The 26,065-nt window shown below is 39.2% G+C and overlaps 2 protein-coding genes across 3 annotated transcripts in view; one reads left to right on the top strand and one right to left on the bottom strand.

Annotated features, from left to right (window-relative positions):
• The window catches only part of COL4A6 (collagen type IV alpha 6 chain), a 113,159-nt gene extending 100,677 nt beyond the window's left edge, over window positions 1–12,482 (bottom strand). The window contains exons 1-2 of the mRNA XM_079318561.1: window positions 12,058–12,482; window positions 11,932–11,980 (exon numbers count right to left, since the gene is read on the bottom strand). Coding sequence (XP_079174687.1) covers window positions 11,932–11,980; window positions 12,058–12,071 — 63 coding nt within the window. The 5' untranslated portion in view covers window positions 12,072–12,482. The remainder of the gene's footprint in view (window positions 1–11,931; window positions 11,981–12,057) is intronic.
• A 130-nt stretch (window positions 12,483–12,612) lies between these two features.
• The window catches only part of COL4A5 (collagen type IV alpha 5 chain), a 75,770-nt gene continuing 62,317 nt past the window's right edge, over window positions 12,613–26,065 (top strand). For both annotated transcript variants that reach the window (XM_079318564.1, XM_079318565.1), the window contains exon 1: window positions 12,613–12,957. In XM_079318564.1, coding sequence (XP_079174690.1) covers window positions 12,868–12,957 — 90 coding nt within the window. In that variant the 5' untranslated portion in view covers window positions 12,613–12,867. The remainder of the gene's footprint in view (window positions 12,958–26,065) is intronic.

Consider the following 26,065-nt stretch of genomic DNA (forward strand, 5'->3'; position numbering starts at 1 on the left):
TCAGTACCAGTTGCTCTCCATCCTCCCTAAGGACACGTGCACCCACATGCAGGCCAGGCACAGCCTCCTGCTAGGAAATGGCAACAGCAAACAAGATCCCTGGCACCTGGCAGGCTTCTCTGCTGGAGTTTCTCACTCCATTTAAGAGCTTTTCTCCTCCTACTCCAGCTCATCCAAAGTCACAGCAATTAAAAGCATTATTTAGAAAAGGTTCAGTCAATTACTGTCTTTTAGAAACCGAACTTTAATCTGAACACTTAACTGTGTCCAGTGTGCAACACATATGACATTACCAAAACAGCAGATCCTGCAAGCCAGAAAGTATGATTTATACTTTTTTTCCTGCTGTCCAACTTTTCCAAACAGATCTCCATCCAGCTTGTCAGATGCCCTAACTGAAACAGGTCCAGGTGCCAATTACTTCCTACAAAGATGCAGGAAACCACACAGTTGACAGGTCTGAGATAATCCAGTCTCAGGAAAACCATATCCTGATTTCCTCAACAGTGCTTAAGTCAAACATCCAGATGTTACATGACAGATCCCTACAGGCAAGCACCTGACCTAAAAGCCATGGAAGAAACCTGACACTTTCAAGACAATTTTGTTTTCTCCTAGTTTCCTCAAATAAGCTTTAGGGATAGAAACTGGTATTTTTTAAATTAAAAAAATAGCATGTGCTACTGGTTAAAACAATAGCTTTCTAAAGCTAGTAGAATTAAGGCACTAAATCCTTGATTCTTTTAAACCTAGCCCTCTTGTAATACTTCAAGGAAAAAATGTGGTATTACCTGTATCCCTGTGCAAATTACTATAATACTTTATGGTTTTATTTACACTATGCCTTTATAATTTGAACAAATTAAAATAATACTACCATTGCTCTGTTTCTTTACACAGATGCTATTTGTTTGATACAGTCTAATTTTTTAAGTAATACTTACTTCTAGCCTGCTCATGGCACTGAGTGGAATACATGAAAAGAAAATAACAAGATTTAGGTAAAGTCTTCAGTTTTGTGAAATTAAAACTGAAATTCAAACCTGCATTCAGATCAGTTTTTTACAAAATATACATTTTGTATATTATTATCCCAATTCTCTATTCATGCATATTAAAAGAGCTAGTAGATTAGTTAAGAAAACCAAGAAAGAAAAATTCCTTGCATTGACTTAGGAATTTGAGGAAAACACAAATAAACACTTATTCAGTTCCCAACTAAATTTGTTTGAGTATTACCAACAGTGCCTTGAGGCATACCTTCCCATCTGGAAGCAGCATCCTCTAGCACAATGCCTTGAAATAAAGGAAAAAATATGCAATTTTTGATAAACAGGTAGATAAACCACTGGGAGCAGTATGATTACTTTACAGATAATTACAAACACGGTACAGAGCATTTAAGAAAGTTACAAAGCCATTCTTCAAGCTATATTGACAATAGAATCTAGGATTCTTTATGCCACAATCAGGTCCTGGTGTTTTATCTACACAATACTAGCTTCCTGCCCTAATGATGAAATATCTGATAGAAGTCAATATCCTGCTACAGTTTCTTGATATCATCACACAGGAATTAGTGATTTCAGTCTTATCAAGAACAGACACTGCAATGGTTATAAACTGAGCAAGAACAGCAAATTTCACAACTCTGTCAAGTAATTGAATGAATTGTGGTGGTTTCATTTTACAGAGATAATCTGGTTCCAAACAGAATTGGAATTCCTTTCCCACAGTAGTTTTATGATTAACATAATGGAAGCACCTCAGTGCTTCTGTGCAACTTTTTCAAGATGCAAGTTGACACTAGTGCTACTTTGATACAGTGTGATGTAAGATCTAAATAATCAGGTTTAAGATGCCACTGACATTGAATAAATAAGGAAAATCAGGATTACTTATGTCAGACACTAAATAAAATTCCAAAAGAAAGTGAGGCCCCCAGTGACACACTATGTAAGGTGCAGACTAAATTCTCAGTGACCTCAACTGAACACAGTAGCCAGAGTACACCTGACAGCAGCATAACTGCTTTTCAATCGTCTTTACCTTTCTCACAATTGCATCCATAGCTTTTAAGGGTCTTACAAAACACTTCTACTGCCTATCTAGAAAAGTATTCACCCTTTGAAAATCAAAAACAACTCATTACATTCTTCACAAAGACTAATCCTGGTTTTCACTTTTTAAAACAAAACCAGATAAGGAAATGTTGTAAATCTGAGATCTGTGAGCTGCTAAATTGCAGAAAGGCCCCTCTAAACAAGTATGTTGTGGAGCTAGTCTGTACCTGTGTCTCACTGCACATTCCTCTGGCAAAGGAATTTAGTCCTGAAATCTGGTACCCTTCTATCCTCCTCTGAGTGAGTTCATAATACCAGAATGAAGAGGAGGGAAGTAACTTTCTCACTGGAATTTCTTTAATGAAATCATAAGAACACATCTTAACAAAACATATGCCGGAAGTATTTTGCCTGCTTATTCACAAAGAAAACTTACTATTACATCTAGAAAACATAGAACTACTTTGTGAAAATTTCTCTCTGTTATTCAGAATGCTATTATATAATTCAAATGAAATCTGTAGCCAATATTACTGCACAAAGATGCCTGGGCTGACAGTCTTCTGTGTAGAGAAAACTGTAAAACAGTCATTCCAAATGTGGACAGTAACTTAGTAAAAAAATAAAAACTTCAACTGAACAACCAAAAAAACCCTTAAAGTTGCCTTTTCGTAGCCTTTATTTACTTCTATCCTAAATACTTGGTTTGCGATTCATAAAGTACCCTTGAATGGAGTTGAAAAGTTATAGTAGCACTGGAGATCCAATATAAATATTAATTAATTCTACTCTACTACTGACAGACTGTGGTTAAGACTCATTAGCTGGATTTTAATCCTTGCCCCTCCTCTCTGAAAGACGTGCAGAACTTGGCTGGATAGCACAAATTTGAAAAATAAAAATCCAGCAGATTCTTTGGAAACTTCACAGTCTCATGCCTGCCTATAGAAGAAAGTACAATTGAATGAAGAGTCTTTAAGTAGCTATAATTAACTTCTTGCAGTTTTGTGACTTACAGATTAGAGATTCAAGCTTTCAAGATCTCCAAAGGCAGATTGTTCAAGTTCCCCTCATTTAGAGAGGAGCCTTACAAAGCACAAGCTGCAACAGTTCAAAGAAGCAAAACTCGATGCATGACTTGAGGCAAGGCCTTCTTCACACACCCAAGAGAGTAAATGCCAGTACTCAGCCGATCAGGGGTGAAAGACAGCACAGTAATGCAAACAGTGATTAGGTATTTTAAAGGAAAAGCTGCAACTTGTTTCTTTGTATGACATAATGAAACAGCGTGAAATGAACGAAATAAAAGAACCCAGCAGAAGGGTCGAAGCAGATCAAATGTTGCTGTAACTTCAACAGCATGTTTCAGGATTCAACCTAACCTGCACCTCTGCATAATGGAGGATCTCCAAACACATTTTACCTTCAATGGAAAACGTGCTCTGCCACATTAAAAGATGTTCTGACCCAGCCCACGGTTCGTACAGTCTCTGCAAAACCTCCCGGGTGATTTTCCACAGACCCCTTGAGGAACAGGGGCCCCTCACTGCCCCGGGACTCCACACGCCCCACACACATTCACATGGAAATTGCTCCACTAAAAATACAGGTCAAACCACAGTTCGGAGCTCACTCTAATTATCTAGGCAGATTTTGGTTTAATCCTAACAAGATTATACATTCACAGTGATTAAGGTTGTTAAAAGTACCACAGAGCAAACCATATAATCATTACATTGAAGAGACTACTAACTATTCCGTTTAAGGTTACCGACTCCTTAAACCTTAAAACTTCTGTAGTATTCAAAGAAATTTTCTATTTGTGATAAAAGTAGGCTAAGGAGTTGACACTTACATTGGTGACAAAAAGTTTGCTACATTTGTTACAGGAGTAGTTTGAAAGCTTCTTCTTTTCATCACCAATTAACATATTTTCTCTACATTTTCTTACATCTTACACCTTTTCAAGTCACAGCAAAGCCAAGCACCACATGTAGAAAGAGATTTCAAAGGGTATTACCAGTTTAAGCCAAAACTACTTTATTAGGTTAAAAATGCACTAGTCCTCCTTTGTAAAAAGTTTACAAGAAGAGACAGCTGTTAAAAAACTGTGTTTCTGTTGAAAAACAGTTTCTATCTGAAAACAGATACAACATTTTAGGTAAATAACAAGCAATGTGTTTGTGTTTCATCCCACGAGACTAAGACACAGCACATTTCTATCATTTCCGGTAATAAAGGCTCAGCATTTTCTATGCAAAATGCTGTATACACTGTGCAGTGCAGTACAGGACCTGCCAACCTCACCTTCCAGCCAAATCCACACTGTACCTCATGGAGAAGGCATTTAAAGAGATACATTGATTTTACAGATAATGTTCCAACTTTTCAAACCCCCCCCCCCATTTTGATAATAGTCTAAAACTTTACAAGGCTGAAGCTGAAAGCCTACAGGTTCCTTTTATGGAAAAGTCTGAAAACTACTATAAATTCTTAATTTTCCAAGTTTGCTTTTTGCTCCTGCAAGGTTACATTCTTCCAGTCGAGTTACATCCTGCTTTGTGCAGATCTTTAATCCTCCAAGTACAATACAATGATTTGCCTTCCTATTGTTTTGATGTATTTCCACTACAGTAGTAGCAATAATTCCAAGTTGCTTTTAAAAGCATTTTTAAATATATATTTTACAGAGCAAGTGATATCTGCACAATACTTCACAGCAAAAGTTTTATATAAGGAGAACTATTACAACTTTTAAATGTTACTCCTCTTTGAGAAAGTCAAGCCATTATTCAGTGTGTCAATCTATTTAACTTTGTTATAGTAATGATATGCATTTCTATATGCATTTCTAAAAAAAAGACTTGCCAGCTTACAAATTCTAAACAGACTTTAACTTAAAGTATTAAGAGTAATAGTTTCATCACTTCTTCGACAATTTTATAGCCTTCTGAAGAATGTTTTTGCTTTTAAAATTCTTTTAAAAACTAAGCATTATTTCATGTCAAGAAAGAAACTTTACTACTTGCAAGGGCATGACCATAATAAAAAATAAAAACTTCAATGATTCAAACAAATGGGTAAGGAATGTAAGAAATTGGTTTGAAAACACTCTAATACAATGTGAGAAGGTAAAGTACATGCAGTAATTTTTAACAGTAGGGAAAAGACAAAGCACTGACTTGTCACTATTTAGAGCTTTAAAGTGATGCTGCTTGCAAAAAATAGAGTAGGTGACATTTAATTAATGCACAGGAGCATTCATAAGTCCATTTCTTGCTTAACTGCATTTTTCATTTTCCTCTCCTCTAATTTTTAGGTCAAAACCAACCCCTCTAAACAGTGCTAGAAATTAATTTATACAGCTGGCTTTCAGTTTACACCGTACAAATACTTAATCTCTAGAAAGCTGCAGGTTTTGATCTATCTACCAGCCAAAAAAAAAAAATGCTAAGGAAACAGTTAATGCTGCCGTTGCTACCTTGTTTCCAACCTTTCTCCTTCAATGGAATTTTAAAAATGACAAATATGCAAAACTGAAGAAAATTAATTTCATTTTTTTTACAGAAACTTAGATGCATTGCCTTTACTAGCTAATTCCAAACGAGTCTAGCTAGCACACCTAGAGAGTAGATTTGACCTGTGTTGTGCATCACACCGGGATCTTGCCAAATGCTTGTGTCAAGCATGGAATCGTTTGTTTCTATGCTAATGGGGAAAGCAATGAACATGAGGTGCAAACCTTTTAAAGAGATTTGTGCAATGGAGATTCCTGGGTAACAGGCACTGACAAGTCCTCACTGCTGGGAGTGAGGCATCAGAGAAATCGCTGAGGGATTAACAGCAGTGATACTGGCAGTCTCCCTGGCTATTAAAGCACAAAGCAGAGACAGAAAGGCAGAGCAGCTCATGAGCACGTAGAGGCAAGGGCTGGAGACTGTATAAAGTACAGTAGATTCCAGCCAAATAGGAGAAAATAGAGCAGTGAGTGAATAAAGCAAACTCAGAATGCAGTAGTTATTAACATCTCTCTTGACTGAAGCAAATCAGACCAATTTGGTTCACAGAGTTGATTCTCTCAGTGTTAAGGTAACCAAGTAAGTAGAGACCACACAAACTAGATGGTGCTGATTTAGTGGCCCCAAGAGGCTGACACAACCAAAGCAAATCAAAATGCTGCAGAAACAACAAGAAAGGAAGCACAAACCAGGGGGATGTGCTTTGTATGTATTTGGATATGAGCAGCATCAGAAGACCAGCAAAGTCACCTCTGACCAACAAGAACTGTTAAAAAATGTGGCAAAGAAGTCAAGGAAGAAGCAGATTCATGGAACAGCTCCTTGGATATGACATTTGTGTTTCCTCTTTGTGTTTCTTCAGACCTGAGAGAAGAGGAAACCATTCTGAAAAGAAAATATGAATGTGATTGTAAGTAGATTATTGTCAACAACTTTTTAAAGTAGAAAGTTAAACACAGCTCCTGAAATGGCAGCAACACAACTTCCATACAAATCACACAATCAGAGAATTGGACGTCATATGGGAAGACTCAAGGCAGGCTGAACTGCAGGAAGTCTGTGCAAAAAGCATGGGAACAAATAATTTGCTTCTCTCATGTATTTTCCTATTTATTTCCTACACCTCTAAATTCCCTTTTTTGTAGGGTACAGGTAACAGGAACAGCATAATTCCACTCTAAATGCTCTTTTCTGTTCAGGCATATAAATGGAAATAAGTATGTAAAGCCCAGAGAGGATTTATACCCTTTTTAGATTATATGGATAGCTAAAAAACAAACAAACAAACAAACAAAAGTCCCAGTGACATAAAGAAAATAAGTGCATAATATCAGTGCCAGTGCCTGATCTCCCCACTGATTTTCCTCCAATAATAGTCAACATTGCAGTCATCAAGACCGGATTTTGCAGGTACCCTCTAACAAGCAATTTAGACTCCTTCTAATCCCTTTTGAAACACAGACTGACCTTACTAGAACAATCCCTTCCACAGCTAACAACAGAAAAGCTTTCATTTTATTTTTTTTTCCACAATAATAGTCCTCATTTTGAGACTTGATTTTCAGAGAGCTTGAGAATAACCTATCAATGAAAGCTTAAAAAATTCTTATTTTTAGTTGTTAGTCATCATTACAACATTTAAGCTGAGATATAGGCATTATCAAATCCTACTCATTAAGAGATTCTGTACAGCAAAGATGGATAAATTGGGGAGAAGCCTCAGCACAAATCACTCTGCCTCCTTTAGGGAGGCCAGCATAACAATAGCAGTGCTTAAGTCAAGGGAATACAGTGGCTGGTGCCAGTGATTGTCCACAAGAGAAAATGAAATGTTTCTTCAGGTCACACAGTGCCTCACACCTCTACAAATGCAGCCACAGCCTTAAACAGATAATAATATCACAAAAGCTCTTCAGAATACAATCACATACATCTTTTCATAGCTGCTGTAAGCTGACATGGTACCTGAGTGCCAAATAAAATGCAACATGCTCAGTTGTTTTCAGCACACATAAAATATTCAGCAAATAAGCAATTATTTGTTCAAATCGGGAAGTACATTCAATTTAAATGAAAGTTTCCCCTAAAATGCAACATCTTAGCAAAAGCTAGAAAATTAGCAGTGTCATCAACAATCAGTTTCTTTTTTTAGTAACTCTCCTTATTTTGCTACAGAACCAGAGTATAATTACTATTATTTTACCATAGACCTATTGTTATTCAAACTATCTCTGCAGAAGGACCAGCCTTCACCAACAAATGTCTCCACAGCCATGCATTCTTAGAGAGTAGAAGCTGCCTCAACAAATCTTGAGATTTATAAGATTAGGTTGGTATTTTATCTTAATTCTTGAATTCTGTAGACTACCTCCTTAAGACTAACTTTACTGTAGATAATAGTTTTTTCCCAATAAGGTCTATGGGTACATAAAGATACAGCTGTAAAAGTCAAGTTATAGAAGGGTTGAACACTTAAAAATGCTGATTAAAATGGCAAAGGAAAGGTCAAAACTTCATAAATACCTCTTAATGGACTATATCATATTTGCAGAAACTGAATTGAAAAGAATTGCAGTTAAGACCTGCAACTCTGGTTTTAAACATCCATAATTAAACAGCTGATTTTTCCCCTCTGTCAGAGGCTCTGCAATAAAATTTATTTTTGGCCTTTGAAAACAAGGAGTTGAGTTCAATTAAGTTGGTCCAGTACATAATAAAGGAAAAGACACTATGAAGTATTTGTATCATAGATATAAAAATAGTAGAAAACACAGAAAACCTGGGATATATGAAGATATAGACAAACAAGATCACTTGGGCTAGCTTGTCATAAACTAGCAGAACTTCAGTTACTGAAAATACAGCAGACTTCCCAGAACTGGTTTTAGCACACAGTTTTTGTTTGCCTTACTTGGATATTGAAGACATTCTTGCTGAAGAAGATATCAAGTACTAGGAAAAGGAAGTGGCTCTAGTTAATCTGCACATATATTAGCTAAAAAAATCCCAAAAAGAAATAAACAAAACCAAACAAAAAGACCATCAAACAACAAAAAAACCCACACAGATTTGAAAGAGTTGCAACAGTACATGAAGACCACTTAGAGAAGAAATCTTACTGAACTCCACCTGAAAGCTCAGTTGTTCCAACAGAACATGTCCAACAATAAGTCCTAAAAGTAGCTCTTTAGGATATTATATTAAAACTAGGATGTATTCCAGGTGTGCTCAACTAGCTCAACAACAACAGAAAGTAAATAAGTGAGGATTTACCATCTCACCTGTATGCCTGGTATGCTCCCAGTTGGGAGCAGAATGACAGCACAGGACCAGGATGCAGCTCAGCTGAGAGCTTTGTGAAGTGACATGAATCTCAAATTTCATTACAAGAGGCTGTCTCTCAGTTTAGTGTCCATTTTAATCACGTTTCATCTCACATTTATGACATCTCAGAAGCAGCAGCAGAACTAATTACACTTTTAAAAGTCCCTCTCCTAAAAACTCTACTTTGCACTGTAGCCTGCAAAAGCGTCATGGGAGGACAGTGATTAGCCAAGGCAAATCTCTGCCTCTCTTGCACTGTTCCAATCTTTTGTGTTATATCCCTTACCTTTGGACAATCCCTTGTCACTTGTCTCAGTGCAACTAATGTCTCAAAGATAGCACTATGTTGTTTTGTATTAGCACAGCATTTTGCACTGATGCTCCTGGTTCATTATTAATGAAAATGATTGATAATAAAAGACTGAAACAATGAATGAAGCTTCTGGAGGCACCCCAGGGTGAAAGCTGTTAGGGGAAACTCTTAGGTCATTCCCAGCAATTAGTCTACAGGTAACAATCTCTCTGCCATGTAACCCTCTGTGTAACAGCAAATCATTCATGTTTTCAACACTTGCTTTATGAAAACAGAGATCAGACTAATTTTGTACTGCCATGCAAAAGAGATCATAATTTATACACAAGAAAAATAATTTTTAACAGAGATATTAATTTAGATAGAGATTAAAATCTCATTCATACCAAAAGTGAGATGACTACACCTCATAACTGAGACCTCTGAATCAAAGCCAGCTTTGATACAAGATGCTGGCCTGATATGCCAGGAACTGTGTATACTAGTCATGTCCACAGTATCCTTCCTGAAGAGTGCTCAAGAACTTGGAATAACATTTTAGTGATGTTTCTTTTACAACAGGTAAATTACTGAAATTAGATTATTTAAAAGAAAAAGATACGAACAAAGTTATAAATTACACAATCTTTAGCAACAAATTGACTGTCTCTGTGGATAGTCTTCTACAAGTTGTTATTCCTTAACCTAGAGCTTTAACCTCATTTTATTGACATTATACTTCACTATGCTCTGGAACTTCAAATTATATATCAGAGATCTATTAAGAAGTGTTTCAGAGATGCTAGTTTTCCTAAAAAAAAAAAACCAAACCAAAAACAAAAAAAAAACCCCTGTTTAGTGCAAGTTCAATCACCAGTACTTTTTCTTAACAGCTTATTTCATGCTGAAAGGTGTTAGGACGTGTTTTTAAATCATTGATACCAGAAAGTCAGTTATTAACCTACTGCTGTATCTGAAGTTGACCAAAATATAATTTTACTCTTTCCTGCTGGGCATGTTTGACAGCATTTTAATAGAAACCATTAAATCCATCTACTTAGACATATAAAGGACTAAGTATTTGATGAACCTATTTCTGATTCTTCTTTATATTTTTAGAGTGATTACACAGCAAGTAAGATTTTCATTGTTTTCCAACCCTGAAAAAAATTCTCAGGAAGACTTAGAAATATAACATAATAGTAATTTAAATATTGTGATTGACTTAATTGACAAGAGTTTCTTTATGGGCAGTGAAAGATGTTAAAGAACTAACAGAAATCAAACTGTTTAAGAGATGTTTTCCAAAAGCTATGGAGTAAATTGGGAGCAAACAATTGAAAATCTGCTGTTAGCTACATCTGCATCAATCAGCAATAATTTAACTGTCATATTGCACAAATTTATATAAATGATTGCAAAATGCAGCACATTTCTCTCAAAATAATTTCAACATTTGCCTTTAACATCCCTGCTTTATAAAAGTCATTTCTACCTAGATTCCACTGCAGTAAGAACTCTCAGTAGAACATTTCTTGGTTTTGCTGAATAAAACTCTCTAATCTTTTAATCTTTGAGCTTGTAACTACCACCTGATCAGGATGATGAAATTCTACTAGTGCAATTGATTATGAAAAATGCTAAACACAATCAAGCCTTTCCTATTTATAAAATGCATAAACCCATCTGCTATTAAAGCCTTTTCAGAAGATTTCTTCTCAGTTGCACAGAAAGAGTATAGATCCTTAAAATTTTAATCAAAAAGAGAAGCAAAAGCAGTAGAAGAGCATTGGATAACAAATCAAGAACCCATGTTTCAACTGGTTTTGCTAGAAATCTGTCTGAAGTTGAATCAAAATAAACATACTTTAAAAATATTATACTAACATTAATTAAATTTAGTATTTACACTATAAAATCCACACCATAAACATTATTTTCTGATCTTAATTTACATTACAATGTAACAAAGAGGTGTTTTTGAACTGCTGACTATACATCAGTTGGACATTTAATTTAGGCTACATATTTATTCACTAGTTAAGTGGGCTAACAATTGCAGATTCCAGTTGCAGAAAATCTACCAAAACACTAAAAAAGAAGAAAATTACGAACATTTTAAAAACTTGCAGTCCCATACTACTCTGTTTAAGCATTAATTAGGAACAGCAAGAGAAAATAAGAAAATCCATGTTTATGTCATAAAGTTGTCAGATAGATCATAAAGTCATTGTTTCTGCATACCAATTTAGAATTTAGAACACATTTACTAATCCATAGTGGTGAACCTTTGATACAACACCTAAAAGCTTAATCCTTCAATTTCTCACATCTCTTTTACTTAAAGACGAGTTCTGGACTGCATTCCTTGTGAACAAGGGTCCGCTTTTAAAGGAAGGTCTGAGAAGATGCTAAAAAAGAACTAAAGGCGGTCAGTTGCAAAGAGAGAAACTGATCACGCTAGCAGACACTAAAAGCTGTTACACCGCACACAGACGGTCTTGCACGCAGTGTACTTCCCAGAAGCTAGTCAAAGTAGAGCAGATAAAAGGCACAAAGCAACTCCAGAGCAGATGTGTACGGCAATTAAAAAAAACAATAATCCGCGCATCTTTTCGAGGGGGGCGGGGATGCGTCGTTTTTCTGGCCGAAGGATGCCCAAACCCCGACAGGTTTGAGCAGACACGTTCACCTCCAGCGAGCACAGCTGCGGCCCGGACCTGCACGCACTTACCGCACTCGCCAGCTCCGCGCCCAGCCAGAGGAGCAGCAGCAGCAGCGCCCTGCGGGAGGCAAAGGGACAGAGTCACGGCGGTGCGGACGGCAGTGCGGGAAGGGCGCGGCTGCGCTTGGCACTCACCCTGTGCGCCCCATGGCCCGGGCTGCCCGCGGGGGCACAGCGCAGCCGGGTTCGCGCCGCTGCGCCCGCCGGAGGAAGAGGAGGGCCCGCCGTCACTCAGGGCGGGCAGGGCACGCTGCGCCCGCTTCGAGGGCTCCTTCCCCCGGCACGACGGAGCACCGAGGGCGCGCAGCCCCGGCGTAGCGGCCGGGCTGAAACTGCCCGCTCGGGGTCAGTCACTGCTCACTTTCCGAGGCACCGCAGCCCCGCCAGGCACTCACAGCGTGCCCAGGCAGGAAGTTTGCGCAGTCCCCCCGAGGCGTCGCACCTGAGCGGGGCCGGATGAGCCGAGGCTGGGCCAGGCGAGCCCCACGCCCACCACCCGCCCCTCCAGAGGGGCAACCCGGCACTGGCAACAAATTCACCTCTACCCACCCACCCACCCACCCCGGCAACTTCCGCTGTAGAAAATAGTCCGGGGTCCAGCTGCCCGCCCGGTGGAGGTGCGGGGCGGGGAGAGGCGGCGCCCGCTCTTCGAGCCGACAAAGCCGAAGCGCCTGAGGGAAGGGTGGGGGGTTGTGGCCTCCTTGGAGAGGAGAGGGGCGGTAGCAGTAGCAGCAGCGTGCCCTACACCGCCCTCCCCAACCGCCCCCAGAGCGGAGGAATACTGTAGTCCCGGGCGGACTTGAGCTAGGAGAAGCGGGAGAGTGCGGTAGAGGGGCGGGCGCTAGCGTCGGGGCGGCTGGTGGGAGCCGCCTGCAGGGAGCCGCGCTGCCTAGCCGGGCTATGCCCGCGCCGCAGGGCCGGCTCCGGAGCTCCTGAGCGGGCAGGATGGAGCCGCGGCGGCAGAGCTTTAACCTGGCCGCTGGCTGCCTGGTGCTGCTGCTGGGGTGCTGGGGGCCGCAGGAGGCGGCGGCGGCGGTGAGTGCGGGGCACCCTCCCTGTTCTCGGGCGCCGAGGTCCCTGCCGGGCGCGGCCGCGGTGTGGAACCTTGTGGGGGAGCTTTGGAGCCCCTTTGGGGCTGGAATGGCTGAAGGTGGAATCCCCGTGACAGGAGCCTGGCGGTTCCTTGGAATCGGCGGCGAGGACGGGCCGCGGGAGGGTCTCTCCCGCTGATGTTGGGGCTCCCGGGCCGCTTTTCGTGGGTAAAGCCCCGCGGTGCTGCCCCGTCGGACCGGACCGCTCCCCGCGGGACCCGAGAGACACCCGCACATCTGCGGCTCCGGGAACGGAGGCAGTACGAGGCGGGGGAAGCCCGGGTGAGCTTAGTGTGGGCTCTGAACTCGCTGTTCCTCCAGGACAAAGGAGGAAAGATTTTTTCCCCCTGCCTGTCCCCCCCCGTCAAAGAACTCCGTGAATAGGTGTCTGAGCTCTTTCCTGTGAGCCATCACCTGCAGCCGTGAGCTTGGATGTGGCAGGGAGATGGAGCTATGTGGGTATGGTTTGTCGGAGGACTGTGCCTCACATTGGGACTTGATTTTTCTCGACGGTTGTATTTCTGCTGTCTTAAAACTGAAGTGGAAGTGCTAGCGGAGGTGGTAAATGTGTGCAGTGTAGTAGACAGCGCACCGTAGGCTGCCTGGAGGAGACTTTGGGTCTCTGTCTTTGGAAAAAGGGATGTTATCCCGGCTTCCCTGGAGTGGCAGAGCCTGGGAACTGAGAGGTGGTAGCTAGCTTCAGGTATTAAGCTATTTGACTAAGACTTCTAGCTGTTAACAAGTGGTGAAATGCTCTAAAAAGACTCCCACTTTAACCTGCATTAATTGCACGATTAATTTTACGATCCCTGTATCTTTTTAAACTTTTTTTTTTTTTGCGTTTACTTGGAAGGGGAAAAAAAACCAATCCAGATTTCTGTTGTTTAGGACTCCTTTCTAGTTAAAAAGTTGTAATAGGCGTAGAGTATAATTCTGCTACTCCCCCCCCTTCAATTCTGTAGTTAGTGCTGACAAAATCTTAATTTGTCTTTAACTCTCCTTTGAAGTGCATTCCTTTACAGTGAAACTTTGTAGACCTTTCATCTGTCCTCTGAAAAATAATATACTTCTTCCACTCCTCCTAACTGCCCAGGTGGGAGCCCAAGTTAAGTGGTACTGGTGTACCAGCTGGGCTCGCTGTTAGGGAGAGCTGCTCGGCTCCACTCTGCTCAGTGAGGCCTTACCCCATCCTGCCTACCATAACCCCCACCCCAAAGAAGGGTCCAGGCAGTCCAACCTACAGAACCTCACTGTTTCAGCAGGTAGGGGTTGAAGGTAGGGAGATTTGTATGCATAAATGTGGCCCTTTTCTTTCTTCAGGAAAGCGCCCAAGCAGAGTTCTGTCTGTGCAGTTACTGTGACTCTGTGGGGTGTGGGAAGGGGTCTGTGGTGACTGTGTGCAGTCTCCCACCTCGGGAGAAATGAAGAAAAGAGAAAAACCAATGGTAGAATTTCTGGATCTTAACACCACTTTGTGCTGCAGCTTCTCTTTCAGGGTTTGCAGTGAGATAAGATTAACTGAAGACCCAAGGACTAAGTGGGGGTGGGGGAAGAAGAGAGATGCCTCTGCTCCAAACTACATAAACTGGTCTTTTGTAGTATGTTTTTTTCTAATGGTTTCTCAATACTTTGGTCTTGTGATGTTTTTGAATTTCCTGTGATAACACTAAATGTTGCTGATCCTTATTAATGGGGATCAGCAATTTATTCTACCCATTGTCAGAAAGAGTTGACTAAATGCTGTAGCAGTATGTTTGATACACAGAGTCTGTTCTGTGAATTTTGTTTTGGATCCTTTGTTAGAATCTTCCCCCAAAAGGGCAAATTTGGTCGAATGGCTTCAAGTCATTCCAGTGTCCATATTCAAATAATACCTGCAATTATTATTCAACATCATAATTCATACTTCCAATAAAAAATTTTGTATCTTCTTTGTTCCAGATTGTTGTAATAGTGTGTATTGCTATGTGATCAATTACCAAGTGACTGAATATAGTTGAGAATCATCTTCCAGTGTGCCCATCACAGAGAAATGCCCATGACTTATTAAAAAATCCAAACCAATGTTTTGTACTCAAGTAGGGACGGATTTCATTGTTCAGATTTTATTGCTGGATTTTCACAGCCCATAGTCTAAACTTGGTGAGTTGTATATGGATCATGCTATGCACTTCATTGATGTAGCAAAGTGTGCAACTACTGATGATCAGTGCAAAAGCAACTGGGATTTTGAAAAAGGTTTTACTTAAGACTGAATAAGATGGAGAATGAATGAGATGGAAGATGGTTTCATCAATTAATGTAAGTTAGAATATTTTTTAAAAGTGCTTATTTGTATGCTTTCAGCAGAGGGTATGAGGGCTTATTCCAATGGACAATTTCAATTACTGCTTAACTGCCTTGCTAGTTTTAATATAAATCTACATACATGTGTATAAGCAATCTTTTATAAACAGAATATTTTTCCTCTCCTGGCAGGTTTACACTTGCACTGCATTATAGAAAAGTGATTGCAAGCTATGACTTGGAATTCTGTTTAATCAAAGAACATAGATGGATTAGATTCTTCAGTTGTGCTGTCTATGAAATTCACCAGAAGATAGTGACTGACTATTGGCTTATATTGGAAAAATTTCCCTCATAGCTAAGGCCTAGATTTTTATAGTGTAGACTTTGTCAGCCCAACAGTTAGTAAAAATTTAGTGTTTGCAATGTCTTTTTTTTCTTTGCTTTCCATTATAATTCCAGTTTGACTAAAAGTATGGGGTTGAAAACAGTTGTTCAAGTATGATAAGGCAGGCTGGCAAGATGGATATAATTTGTGTTTAAGGAAGTAATGTATTATTTGTGAAAGTTCTCTTAAGTTTAGTTGAGATTTCTTTTTTTCCTTTCAGAGGTTACCAAATGTATAAATACATGGTACCATGTTAGTAATTACAATGTACACAATTAATATGGTTAATTTGATGGTCATCTGTGTTTCTGATTTGTCCTAACTTTTATCATGGTTGTTATTATTTTCTGTTTCATAACTGGCAGTGGCTCTTTCTAGTTACAAAAGCTAGGTCTGTAAAAGCAGAAAGAAGTAGATTCTGGCTTTTAGGATTCAGAAGGTATTTAATCCTGAAATTCTGTAGATGTGTCTTGATTAATCATGCACAAGATTTGGTTTTGTAACATCAAGACTCAAGGCCTTCTGCGTGCAACCTGTCATTTGTCATGTATTTTCATTTTGAGCTTTTGTGGCTTTTAGTTGAAGATATATAGTAAAAGTTATATCTCAAGTTGTGTTCTAGCATATGTTTAGTTAGTACTAAAATGCTGACAAATCCAAGAAATCCTGAATGAAGTAGCATGTAAGAGCAATTTAGAGCATAACAGAATATTTTACAAAATCATTGGTTTTTTTCCAGTTTTTCTACATGATGGAAAGAGAGTGATATTTCAGTGGAACTTCCTAGGCTTTCATTTTCCTGGTTGTGAATGAATAATCTACACATTGGAAGCAATTATTAGTTACTTTTCTTAAAGAATAAAGGGAAGTTTTCCTAGGACAAAGTTAACTTATTTAACAGCAAATGTAAATTTATGTAGTGATATTTTTTTTTTCCGACTATGAAGAAGCAATGATGCTTACTGTAATGCAATTAACTGTTGTTGTGTTTACTAGAACCTGTGTAAACAAAACTACTGAAATCATTAAGGGCATCCCAGCAAATCTAAAGTACATATTTTCAGTCTGGGGCAAAGTACAGGGAGGAATGTGTTTTGCACATGCAGTGAAGATGCATTGTGTATTTTTACCTTTCATTAACTGAGATTAAAAAACTTCCTTTTCCAATTGTCTAAGTTGTGCAAACTTTCCACTGATCACCCCAGAACAGGATACCCAGGCAATACTCATGTGTGTATTCTAGGAATGGCATTGCACAAGTGCTATGGAAAGTAGCCTCTACCATTGGTGATAATACCAGAAAAAATTGCTTTGAATTAAGACACCTCTTGCTTGTCTGTTTCATAAGACTGTGTGCACTCAGTAACATTAAAAAATACTGGGGTGCTTTGAAGTTCTTGCTCGTTGCAGAGTTTGGCATTCTGGTGTTGACTGCAGACTTTTTGGTGCTGTAAATCATCTGTTCTCAAGAGTACCTGAAATAAAACTTGTTCAAAAGATAGAGTGCTGATGCAGTTTTAAGGATCACTAAGCAGCGTTCTCTACCCTCCTGTGGAAGGTTTGCAATGCAATTCAACCTTATTAAAGGTCATTGGTACAGTGCAGCATCTGGAAAAAAAGGCAGTGTGCTGAGCATCCTGAGTATGCAATTGCCAAGCATGGGGAGGAAAAGCTTCAATGTAATGTAAAATTGTCATCCAAGTAAACGTAGCTGAGATGAAGAGGAAAGGGTCCTATTTATAAAAAGAAATCTATTGCTTATTTTAATTAAATTGCTTTGCAATTGACTGAGTCTTGCAGAGCTTGAATCTTGGACAACATGTGAGGAGCTGCGAGAAGCAAAGACTGCAAGATGTGATCTTAATTTTGGGAGGGATGAATGAAGGACAATTAGATAATTGCAAAGCTGTATGGCAAGTTTTACATTGTAGTTTAAGTCTGTTAATTCTTTATTCTCCTTCCAGAAGGCATAATGATGAAACCAATGTATTAGTAGGCATATCTTTAATCTATTTCAAAAAGACTGATATTGTGTGATTCCTAGTTATGAAACCCTGCCTCTCTTATTCTATGTTTTGAGTAGGAGACTGGACTAAATAACCCCAAGGCACCTTCCAGTCTGAATTAACCTAAAAGTCTAAAATTATGTGGAAGTACAGTTGTGCTTCTAGGTGTGATGCCTTGGAGGCATCAGGTGTACTTTCTGTTAAGACAATTTTCATATCCAATAATCAAAAGTAAATCATAATTCATTAAGTTAAATTGCAGATTGGAAAACATCAGGTTAAATGATTTTTTAAAAATTTAGTTTCAACTAGTTAGGAAATTGTCTCCTAAGGTGTCAGCACATAGCATTCAGAATTTTAATTTTGTATTCCCCTTTGGTGGAGGTGTCTTATGAAGCATGTGTTTTTATGTATATTATTCAGTTATAATGGAACAGAAGAGAAATTGTAGTGGCAGTATAGGTAATGTTTATGGGTTTTGGTTTGGGATTTTTTTATTTGAGGGGTGTGTATTAGAAGTTGGAAAGAAAGGAGCTTTAAAGCTATGAATTTCAGCTCACTTGTAGGCTCTTGGTTATTGCAGCTCTGTTGGATTTCTTTCTCCCCTCCCTTTGGAGGGCAAGGGAAATAGTTTAGTCTCTCATCTGTATTTTGTTTCTTTTACCTAATCTCTACAGAGAATTAAAATGTCAGAGTTGAATTTCAATCTCCTCTCTCCTAGCACTGTGAAAGGAATATGTGTGCAACACTCTTTGGTGTTTTACTTTTGGTTCTGGTTTATTATCTACAGAATGTTTCCTTTTATTGATGCATAGTGAGACCTGCAGAACTGTCCTATTCTAGTCTAACATGACTCTGGTGCATACTAGATAAGCTTTGCTACTGCAGCTCTGCTTCTTCTTTTTCCCCCTCTTTCCTCAAGATAAGCCAAGATTTATTAATTTCCCTGCCTGAACACAGGTTAGTAAGTCTTTTTGGCAGTGTCTGTGTCTGTCAGGATTTTATGCTGAAATGCATCAAACATTTTGGAAAATATGTTTTCTGTAGGACTGGCTTTAGTTGTTAGCAAGGTGAATCTTAATTTTAAACCACACCATTGATTTAGAGAAAGATATTTAAAGAAAGAGTTTATGCTGTACTGCTTCCTAGAGAATTTAGATGATTTTAGAAACCACACTTGCACAACCTTTGGTTGCTGCAGAGATCCATGGATGTGGTAGACACCCCTTCTCCAGGAAGAACAGTGAGCACAGAGGAAATCCTTGGTTTCTGTTATGTGCTTCACTGGTATGAAACCAAGACTTTTATCTCTTGACATCTCTTTCTCTGCTGCAATAGTTGTGTCTCTCCTGCTGCTGTATTTGGAGATATAGTTCCAATAGATAAGATTACCTCATTGGCTCTGGTAGAAGAACTAGAGGTTTGGCAGGTTGCTCTTGGTGCTGTTTGCTGCACAGTCTCACCTGGGAGCCATGGCAAATAACCAGAACTGCAGTGGAATGGTGTCATTTCAGAGATTCAGAGCCATTCATGAGAAAGATAAAGCTTCATAAAGACTCTTCAACTCAGCTTGTTTTAGGAACTACTGCTGTAAGTGACAGAAGTTACAATATCTTAGTGCTTTTGTGTAGGAAATAGAACTATGCAGATGTTCCTTTCCAGCTTATTTTTCAGTTTGGCTGTCTTTTTATATGGTTGCTGGGCAAAAATATAGAACTTTATTATGCAAAGTATAAAAATTTGGCTTTATCTGGCAACTGTAGTGCTAAAGTGAAGTAACCTATAACATTTGTACTGAGAGACTGAGCCCTTGTAATAGTGATGGGTTTTGAATGCTTTTTCAAGTCATTAGCTAAATGTTTGGAATAATCAGTTACCAGTGGTTGCTGTGGTTTTTTTGCTTGCCTGCAGTGCTGTAGGCTGGAAGTCTTATTTTCCCATTATTAACTCCTTCATGCTTTGGTTATAGCAGGAGTTTTCTACTTTTCTGTCTTAATCTAGAAAGATATAACTGACGAGTCTTAATTTGTATGAAGCAGTAACTTCTATTAATGTATAAGCAGAGCGATGCAAAACTTGTGACTTGGAATCCACAACAACCTAAAAGTAGTTAGGGAAATAAGAAGTGATTATATATACTGGACTTGCCTGTATTTCTCTAGTACTCTGCAAATGTCAGAAGTCTACACTATATTCATAAGTTAATTTTATTTCTATCTGTTCTAGTTCCCCTCCACTCTAATTTCTGCATTGTGTGAAAATGTAACAAGAATTAGTTACTAACAATATAAAGTTGTCGAGCTTAGGCAACCATTAATTCCATAGATATAGTTGATTTTTTTGTAATTCACCATGTTGGCAATGAAGGATTGACTTCCTTAAGAAAGTCTTAATTTAATAAGTTGTAAACATATTTCTAACATCAGTCTGTGTCTGTTAAGTGTAGCATCAACTCTTCAAAAGCAAACCTTTCTCTTTATGCACTTAAATCCCCCAGGAATCTGATAGAAAGGAGAAAATGGCCACCTTGAACCATGAACTGCATTCTTTTTACACCTTGAATTAAAGTAGCAATTATTAAAACCCACAATTAAATCGCTTTACTTAAAGCAATGAAAACTGTGACTTGTAGGCAAGACTAGACAAGCCTCCAGCTCCCAGAAATGGTGATATCCTGACAAGAAATGCCACTGAAAACAATGTTTGGGTGAAGGAGCTTACAAACTCAGTTTTAAAATCTTTTTCGAATAATCCTTTTTATGAGGCAGTGGGGTTTTTTTGAGTGAACTTATTGGAATCAACCTGTCCCACAGAAAGACAGCAGAATCCATTGTTTCTGAAAGATAATTCCTTTCAGTCATCCAGACAATAGGAATTGGCTTAATAATAGAAAATACTTATTTTGAATTAATTAGAACACTTCTCTTGTGTATACAACCTTAAATGGCAAAGCTATTGAGAAGGAAAAGCAATTTCTGCATGGCACTGAGAAATGAGAATTTATATTTGACTTTGCTGTCTTTTTTCATCCATTTACTATGTAATCAGACATGAGGAAAAACCTTGATCTCTGCAAAACCATTACTTATTTAATGACTTTAAGTGACTTTAGAATTTAAAAAATATTTAAAATAATGAGGAGAAAATCTAGAGAGGATAAGAAGTTAGCCTGGAAAAAAGGAGACTCAGAGGTGACCTTATCACTCTACAACTTCCTGAAAGGTGGTTGTAGCCATGTGGGGGTCAGTCTCTTCTCCCAGGCAACAACTGACAGAAGAGGATACAGTCTTAGACATTAGAAATTCTTCACTGAAAGAGTGGTTGGGCTATGGAATCATCTTCCCAGGGAGGTGGTGGACTCACTGTTCCTGGAGTTTTTTAGAAAAAGACTGGACATGGCACAGTGCCATGTTAGACTTGATGTGGAGGTGTTAGCTTAGGTCATAGGTTTGACTAGATGATCTTAAAGGTCTTTTCAAACCTAGTTCATTCTGTGATTCTGTAAATTGGCTTGAGTGTGTTTTGTTTTGGTAGTTCACTTTCCAATATCCATTTGGTGCCTTTTTTAATAGGGAAGGTAGTGCCATGAAAGTTGCTAGAAGGCTGTGCCCGGAGTCTGCCGAGATGCACAGTGTAAACATCCATACAAAAGCTGGTATTTGTCTGGGTGGAAATATTTTTTTGTAGTTTTGATTGAAGGAAGAGTATTTTGTTTAGTTTCTGAGCCAGAATGCTAATGGAAACTTTTGTCAATAGAATAGATGACAATCTTGTATCAGCAGAAAGTCACTTTTAGAGTCTTTCAAATTCTTAAAGCAGGCATAGTAACAAAGTGTAAAACCATCTCTGTCTGTCTAATGTATGAATTTTTGTATCCTAAGTGAACCTAGGAAACTTCTTTATGCTTGAATGAGAAAATGCTTGTTGACAGGTCTAGGCATGCTCAGGAAATGTGTATTTTCAGGACACTGGCATACTGTACCCAAAAATCAGAACAATGAAACAGGCCTCTTTAAAGAAGGTTAGATTGCTGATATGCTGCAGAAGTAATTATGGAGAAAGAACAGTCTGTTATAGAAATAGTAATGGAAATAGTAGTAGTAGTTTTTTCTGGTTTTTTTTAACAGTTGGACTAAAAAGATGTGTTTAACATAATAAACAGATGAATTGGAAATGTATTGTTGTAAATTTTAGTGTAAGATGTTCCGTAACTATTTTTTTGATAGCGGAAAGGAGTAAGAAAAGGGCACACGGTGTGACTCTTGGGGACGGTGCTAAGCAGGGCCAGGAGCTGGACTTTGATTCTTCAGGTCCCTTCCAAGTCACTCTGTGACTCTGAGTATATTGATACTTTTTGTAGAAAATTACTTAAAACAATAAGAACACTCTTAGGCTTTTTGGTGGTGTTCAGGAGCATAATCATCAATGGCTAAAAGAATCAATACAGAAGGTTGATATTTGAAGTGTAAAGGTTAATTTTCTGAATGAAATCATTAGAAACTGATAATGGAGACAATGTGTAACAGGCTGACCAGAACCCTCACTTGCAATCCTCCTGGGCTGCTGCGGGGTAGGAGTGGAGAAACTGAGAGTGAAGTTAAGCTTGGGAAGAAGTAAGACAGGAGCAAGGAGTTGGGGATTTTTTATTTCTCATTATCCTACACTGACTTTTGATTTGCAATAAAATTTATTTCCCTTAGTCGGATTTGCTTGTGAAGCTAATTGCTGAATGATCTCTCCAGGTCTTTGTCTTGGCCCAGGAGCCTTTTGTTATATTTTCTTTCCTGTCCAGTTGAAGTGTAATAGTGCAACTTGGTGGGCACCTGGCACCCACCACAAAAGTGTGGGAGCCCAGGGTGTACCCCTGGCCTCCTTGGGGATCTCAAAACCCCCCTGGAGAGGGTCTCAAAGACCTCTGAGTGAGACCCTGGTGTCACAGGTGCTGAATTCAAATCCCTGGGGAAAGTTGTCAGCACAGAGGGAATGGAAACAACTACCAAAATTAGTAAAGTGTAAATTAAACCTTTAGAACGTAGATAAACAGGGTTTTTGGAATGTTTATGATAAGGGACACGTGACAAAGATGGAGAATTTGGGGGGTGGACACCTTTTCCTCCTTCTTTTCCCTGTCATCCATGTTGGGTGACACGTTGGCACTCTTGGATTGGATGGAGTCAGGGCTGGACCATTTAACAAAATTGTATTGGGAAAAATTTGTAAACATAGAACACGTAATTTAGACTATATAAGATAAGCCCTGCCTTCACCAGGCAGATTCCACCATGGATGCCAGGCTGAGCAGACCCTGCTGGCCAGGCAAAAAGTCCCTGAGATAAGATATAATAAAAAATCCTTGGAACAAGAGAAAACTGTCTCCAGCAATCTCTCTTCAGCTGCTTCAGAGAGAACCAGGTTCTGAACCACTTCATGTCCCTCTGGGGTGATCTTGGGGCAAAGGAGAAACCTCAGACTGGAACAAAAAGTATTGCTGGATTTAACATTCTGAAAAATTTTACTTAGATGCATATAACAAAATTAAGAAGTGGTGATGTTCCAAGCTAATTTTTTGCAGGTTCATAGTAAAACTTAGGCTGGAAGCATAATCCTTCTGTTCTGGGGTCTACATTTGGTGACCTCTTACTCAAAGTAGAGCTGACTTGGAATATTTCTATTTGTTGTTCAAATAGTTGCAGTCTAAAAGGACATTGAAACACTGTCTTCTATTCCAAACCTTGTTTGGTGCAGGAATGGTGTTAAAACTTCGTGGGAAAACTCCTAATTCAGTATTTGCAGTTGACTTACTGATTACTGCAAGATGCAGAGCATATATCACAAACTTGATGCAGGTTACTTTCTTGGCATATGTTGGGCTCCAAATAACGCTTGTGGAAGTTGGTATAATCCCTAAAATGGGGTGCTGGAGGGAATACTTTCCCTTAGAGAAAGTGACTTTGTTTTGGAATGAGTACAAATGCCATGGGCTGTTTCTTACTCCTGCCAAGCTTCAGACTGAACTGCGTCTCTAGTTTTAATAATATTTGAGGACTATTTCTTATGAATGGATCTCCTCACTTCAATTATTGTGTTGGAGTGTTGGAACCGCATGTGCCCTCTCCTTGCCTACCCCCCTCTTTTTTAAAACTGACAGTATTTTAGTGTGATGTTGTAAGGAAGGCAGTTCACTGACATCCTTGGACCTGGTCAGAGAATCACTGCAATGATAGTGAAGTAACTTTAGGTTACATATTGTCTGCTTGCTATTGAGGAACCTCCAGAATGTGACTGGGAATAAAATCAATTGCTGACAAAAGCAGTAATGTAAATTTACAAGTGTCAAAGTAAGGAGGAGCTCAGTGCTGCTGCTGAAGATTCCCCCCCTCCCCTTTTGTTTCCCTTTCAAACAAAAATATAAAGTGTCTTTCTTGTCCCTCTGCACCCTCTTTCTCTAGTGCTTATCAGATTTCTCTTGCCTGTCCTGTAATTGATACAATGTTAATACTTTAAAATTTTTGTTGGCTTTTTAATGTTCTGTTTAAAGATCTAATCTATGGCACTTTCAGCTACTTTCTTTCATGGGTTCAAATTTTTTAATGTAGCAAGTTTCTGAGAAGCCTGACTTAATTCGCTAGGCTTGCTTTCTGTTTGGTGATATCAGTGCAATCCAAATGTCACGATTCTCAGGATAATGTATTTTATAGTCTCAAGATGTAATTTCTCTGATATAAGGGAGTGCAATCTTTTTCTTCTAATCAAAGTTGAATATCAAATTCCGAGGTCTGCATGTGCTAAATAGAATGTTCTCTTAGCACTAGCCCGGGGCTGTCTTACAGCATTTTAGAGGCAATAAAATACAATGAGACGCCTTTTTGCTTTTTTTCCTGAGTTAGTTTGTAAACTACAATTGTGGTTCTCCATTCACTATAAGGTCACTCTTTCATAGGAAGGTACATTTTTCATGCGAATACCTCACTTGAAGTGGCAGATGCTCTAAGGAGCCCTGAGCTATTGCTATAGCACATAACCAATGCTGAAGTAAATGAACTAAAGGGGCTGACACTGAGAGGGTGCTTCATATCTGCTGAAGTTCAACATGTGAGGTCCTGAACAGGCATTTGAGACCTCTCACTAAGTATTCAACTTCTACCAGCTTTAGGGATTTCTGAACCCATGTGTATAAAAAAGGATCTCCCATCTCATCAAATCCTGATGTTCCATTCTTTTAGGAGTGCCTCTGACTTTCAGGGTTAGGAGAATTGTTTGGTCTCCACTGTTTCCTTGTTTAACTCAGCCCTTTTCAGTGCCACTTACTTTTTCAACTCTGATTACCTGAGGCTGGAGCTAATGCTTGTTAGCATTGAGCAATACAGAGAAAGTGTTGCCTGTAGTGCTCTCTTTAGGTGTTAAAGTGCACGCACAGGGTGCGCGGCTGCCATGGGCATAAACAAATGATTAAACAGCTCAAACTAGAAGAACCTTGAAGCTATGATACTTGGTCCAAGAACTGAAGGAGAAGAGAGCTGATAATAGCTTCCACCATGGAAAAAAAATCCCCCAGACATGCACCAAGCCTTAAAGTGAGTTAGGTCTTGTTCTGGCAGTTAAGAGGGTGTGGACTTGTTCAGATAATATCTCAATGCAATACCACTCTGCACAGCCTCTATTCTTTTTAGCATGTATACTTGCTTTATCTTTGGTGTTAATTTAGTACTCTCAGTAATTTCAAAGTAGACCAGAATGGGGTTGGATTAATCTGAAATGCTATTCTGTTTTGCCTCTCCTGTCTCCAAGGAAGAAGTGGGTTTCTGTTCTTGTGTGGTCTGCTTCATGCTTTTGACACTTGAAAGTGCAGTTGTCAGTGACAAATGTCTGACGTCTATTAACAGGAATCTGGAATTGAAGCTTCTTCTATTGCATGTTATATGGATGAGAGTGAAGAACAAGACATTTTCCAGGGAATTATTCAGTGTCTTTATTCCATTTCTTTAACTGGAAAAGGAGTAAAAACAGAGTGCCAGAATGAGTGGTGTTATGAGTGTATAGTACTTGGCTTGCAACCATATCTGAGACTTGGAAGCTTAATTGACTATTTGGTCTAGGTTTGTGCTACATTTGGACATGGTTATAGAAGGTGGCAACATGTAACACCTCTCACATGGGAAAGGTCCTAAATGACTAGTAAATCTTAACCTGTAATGAGTACCATATGACAGTTCTTATTTGCAGCTGGAAAAAATCAGGAAGCCCCAAGAGGCTGGTGATTAGAGGCTTGTGTGTAAAATAAAACTGAGACTTCCTGAAAAGTCAAGTGGCTTACTGTACCCTGCCACTGACTGACTGCCAGGTGCTCCATGTGGGTGTCTCAGGGATGGTGT

This window comes from Erithacus rubecula, assembly GCF_903797595.1.
Source record: "Erithacus rubecula genome assembly, chromosome: 15".
Lineage (NCBI taxonomy): Eukaryota > Metazoa > Chordata > Aves > Passeriformes > Muscicapidae > Erithacus > Erithacus rubecula.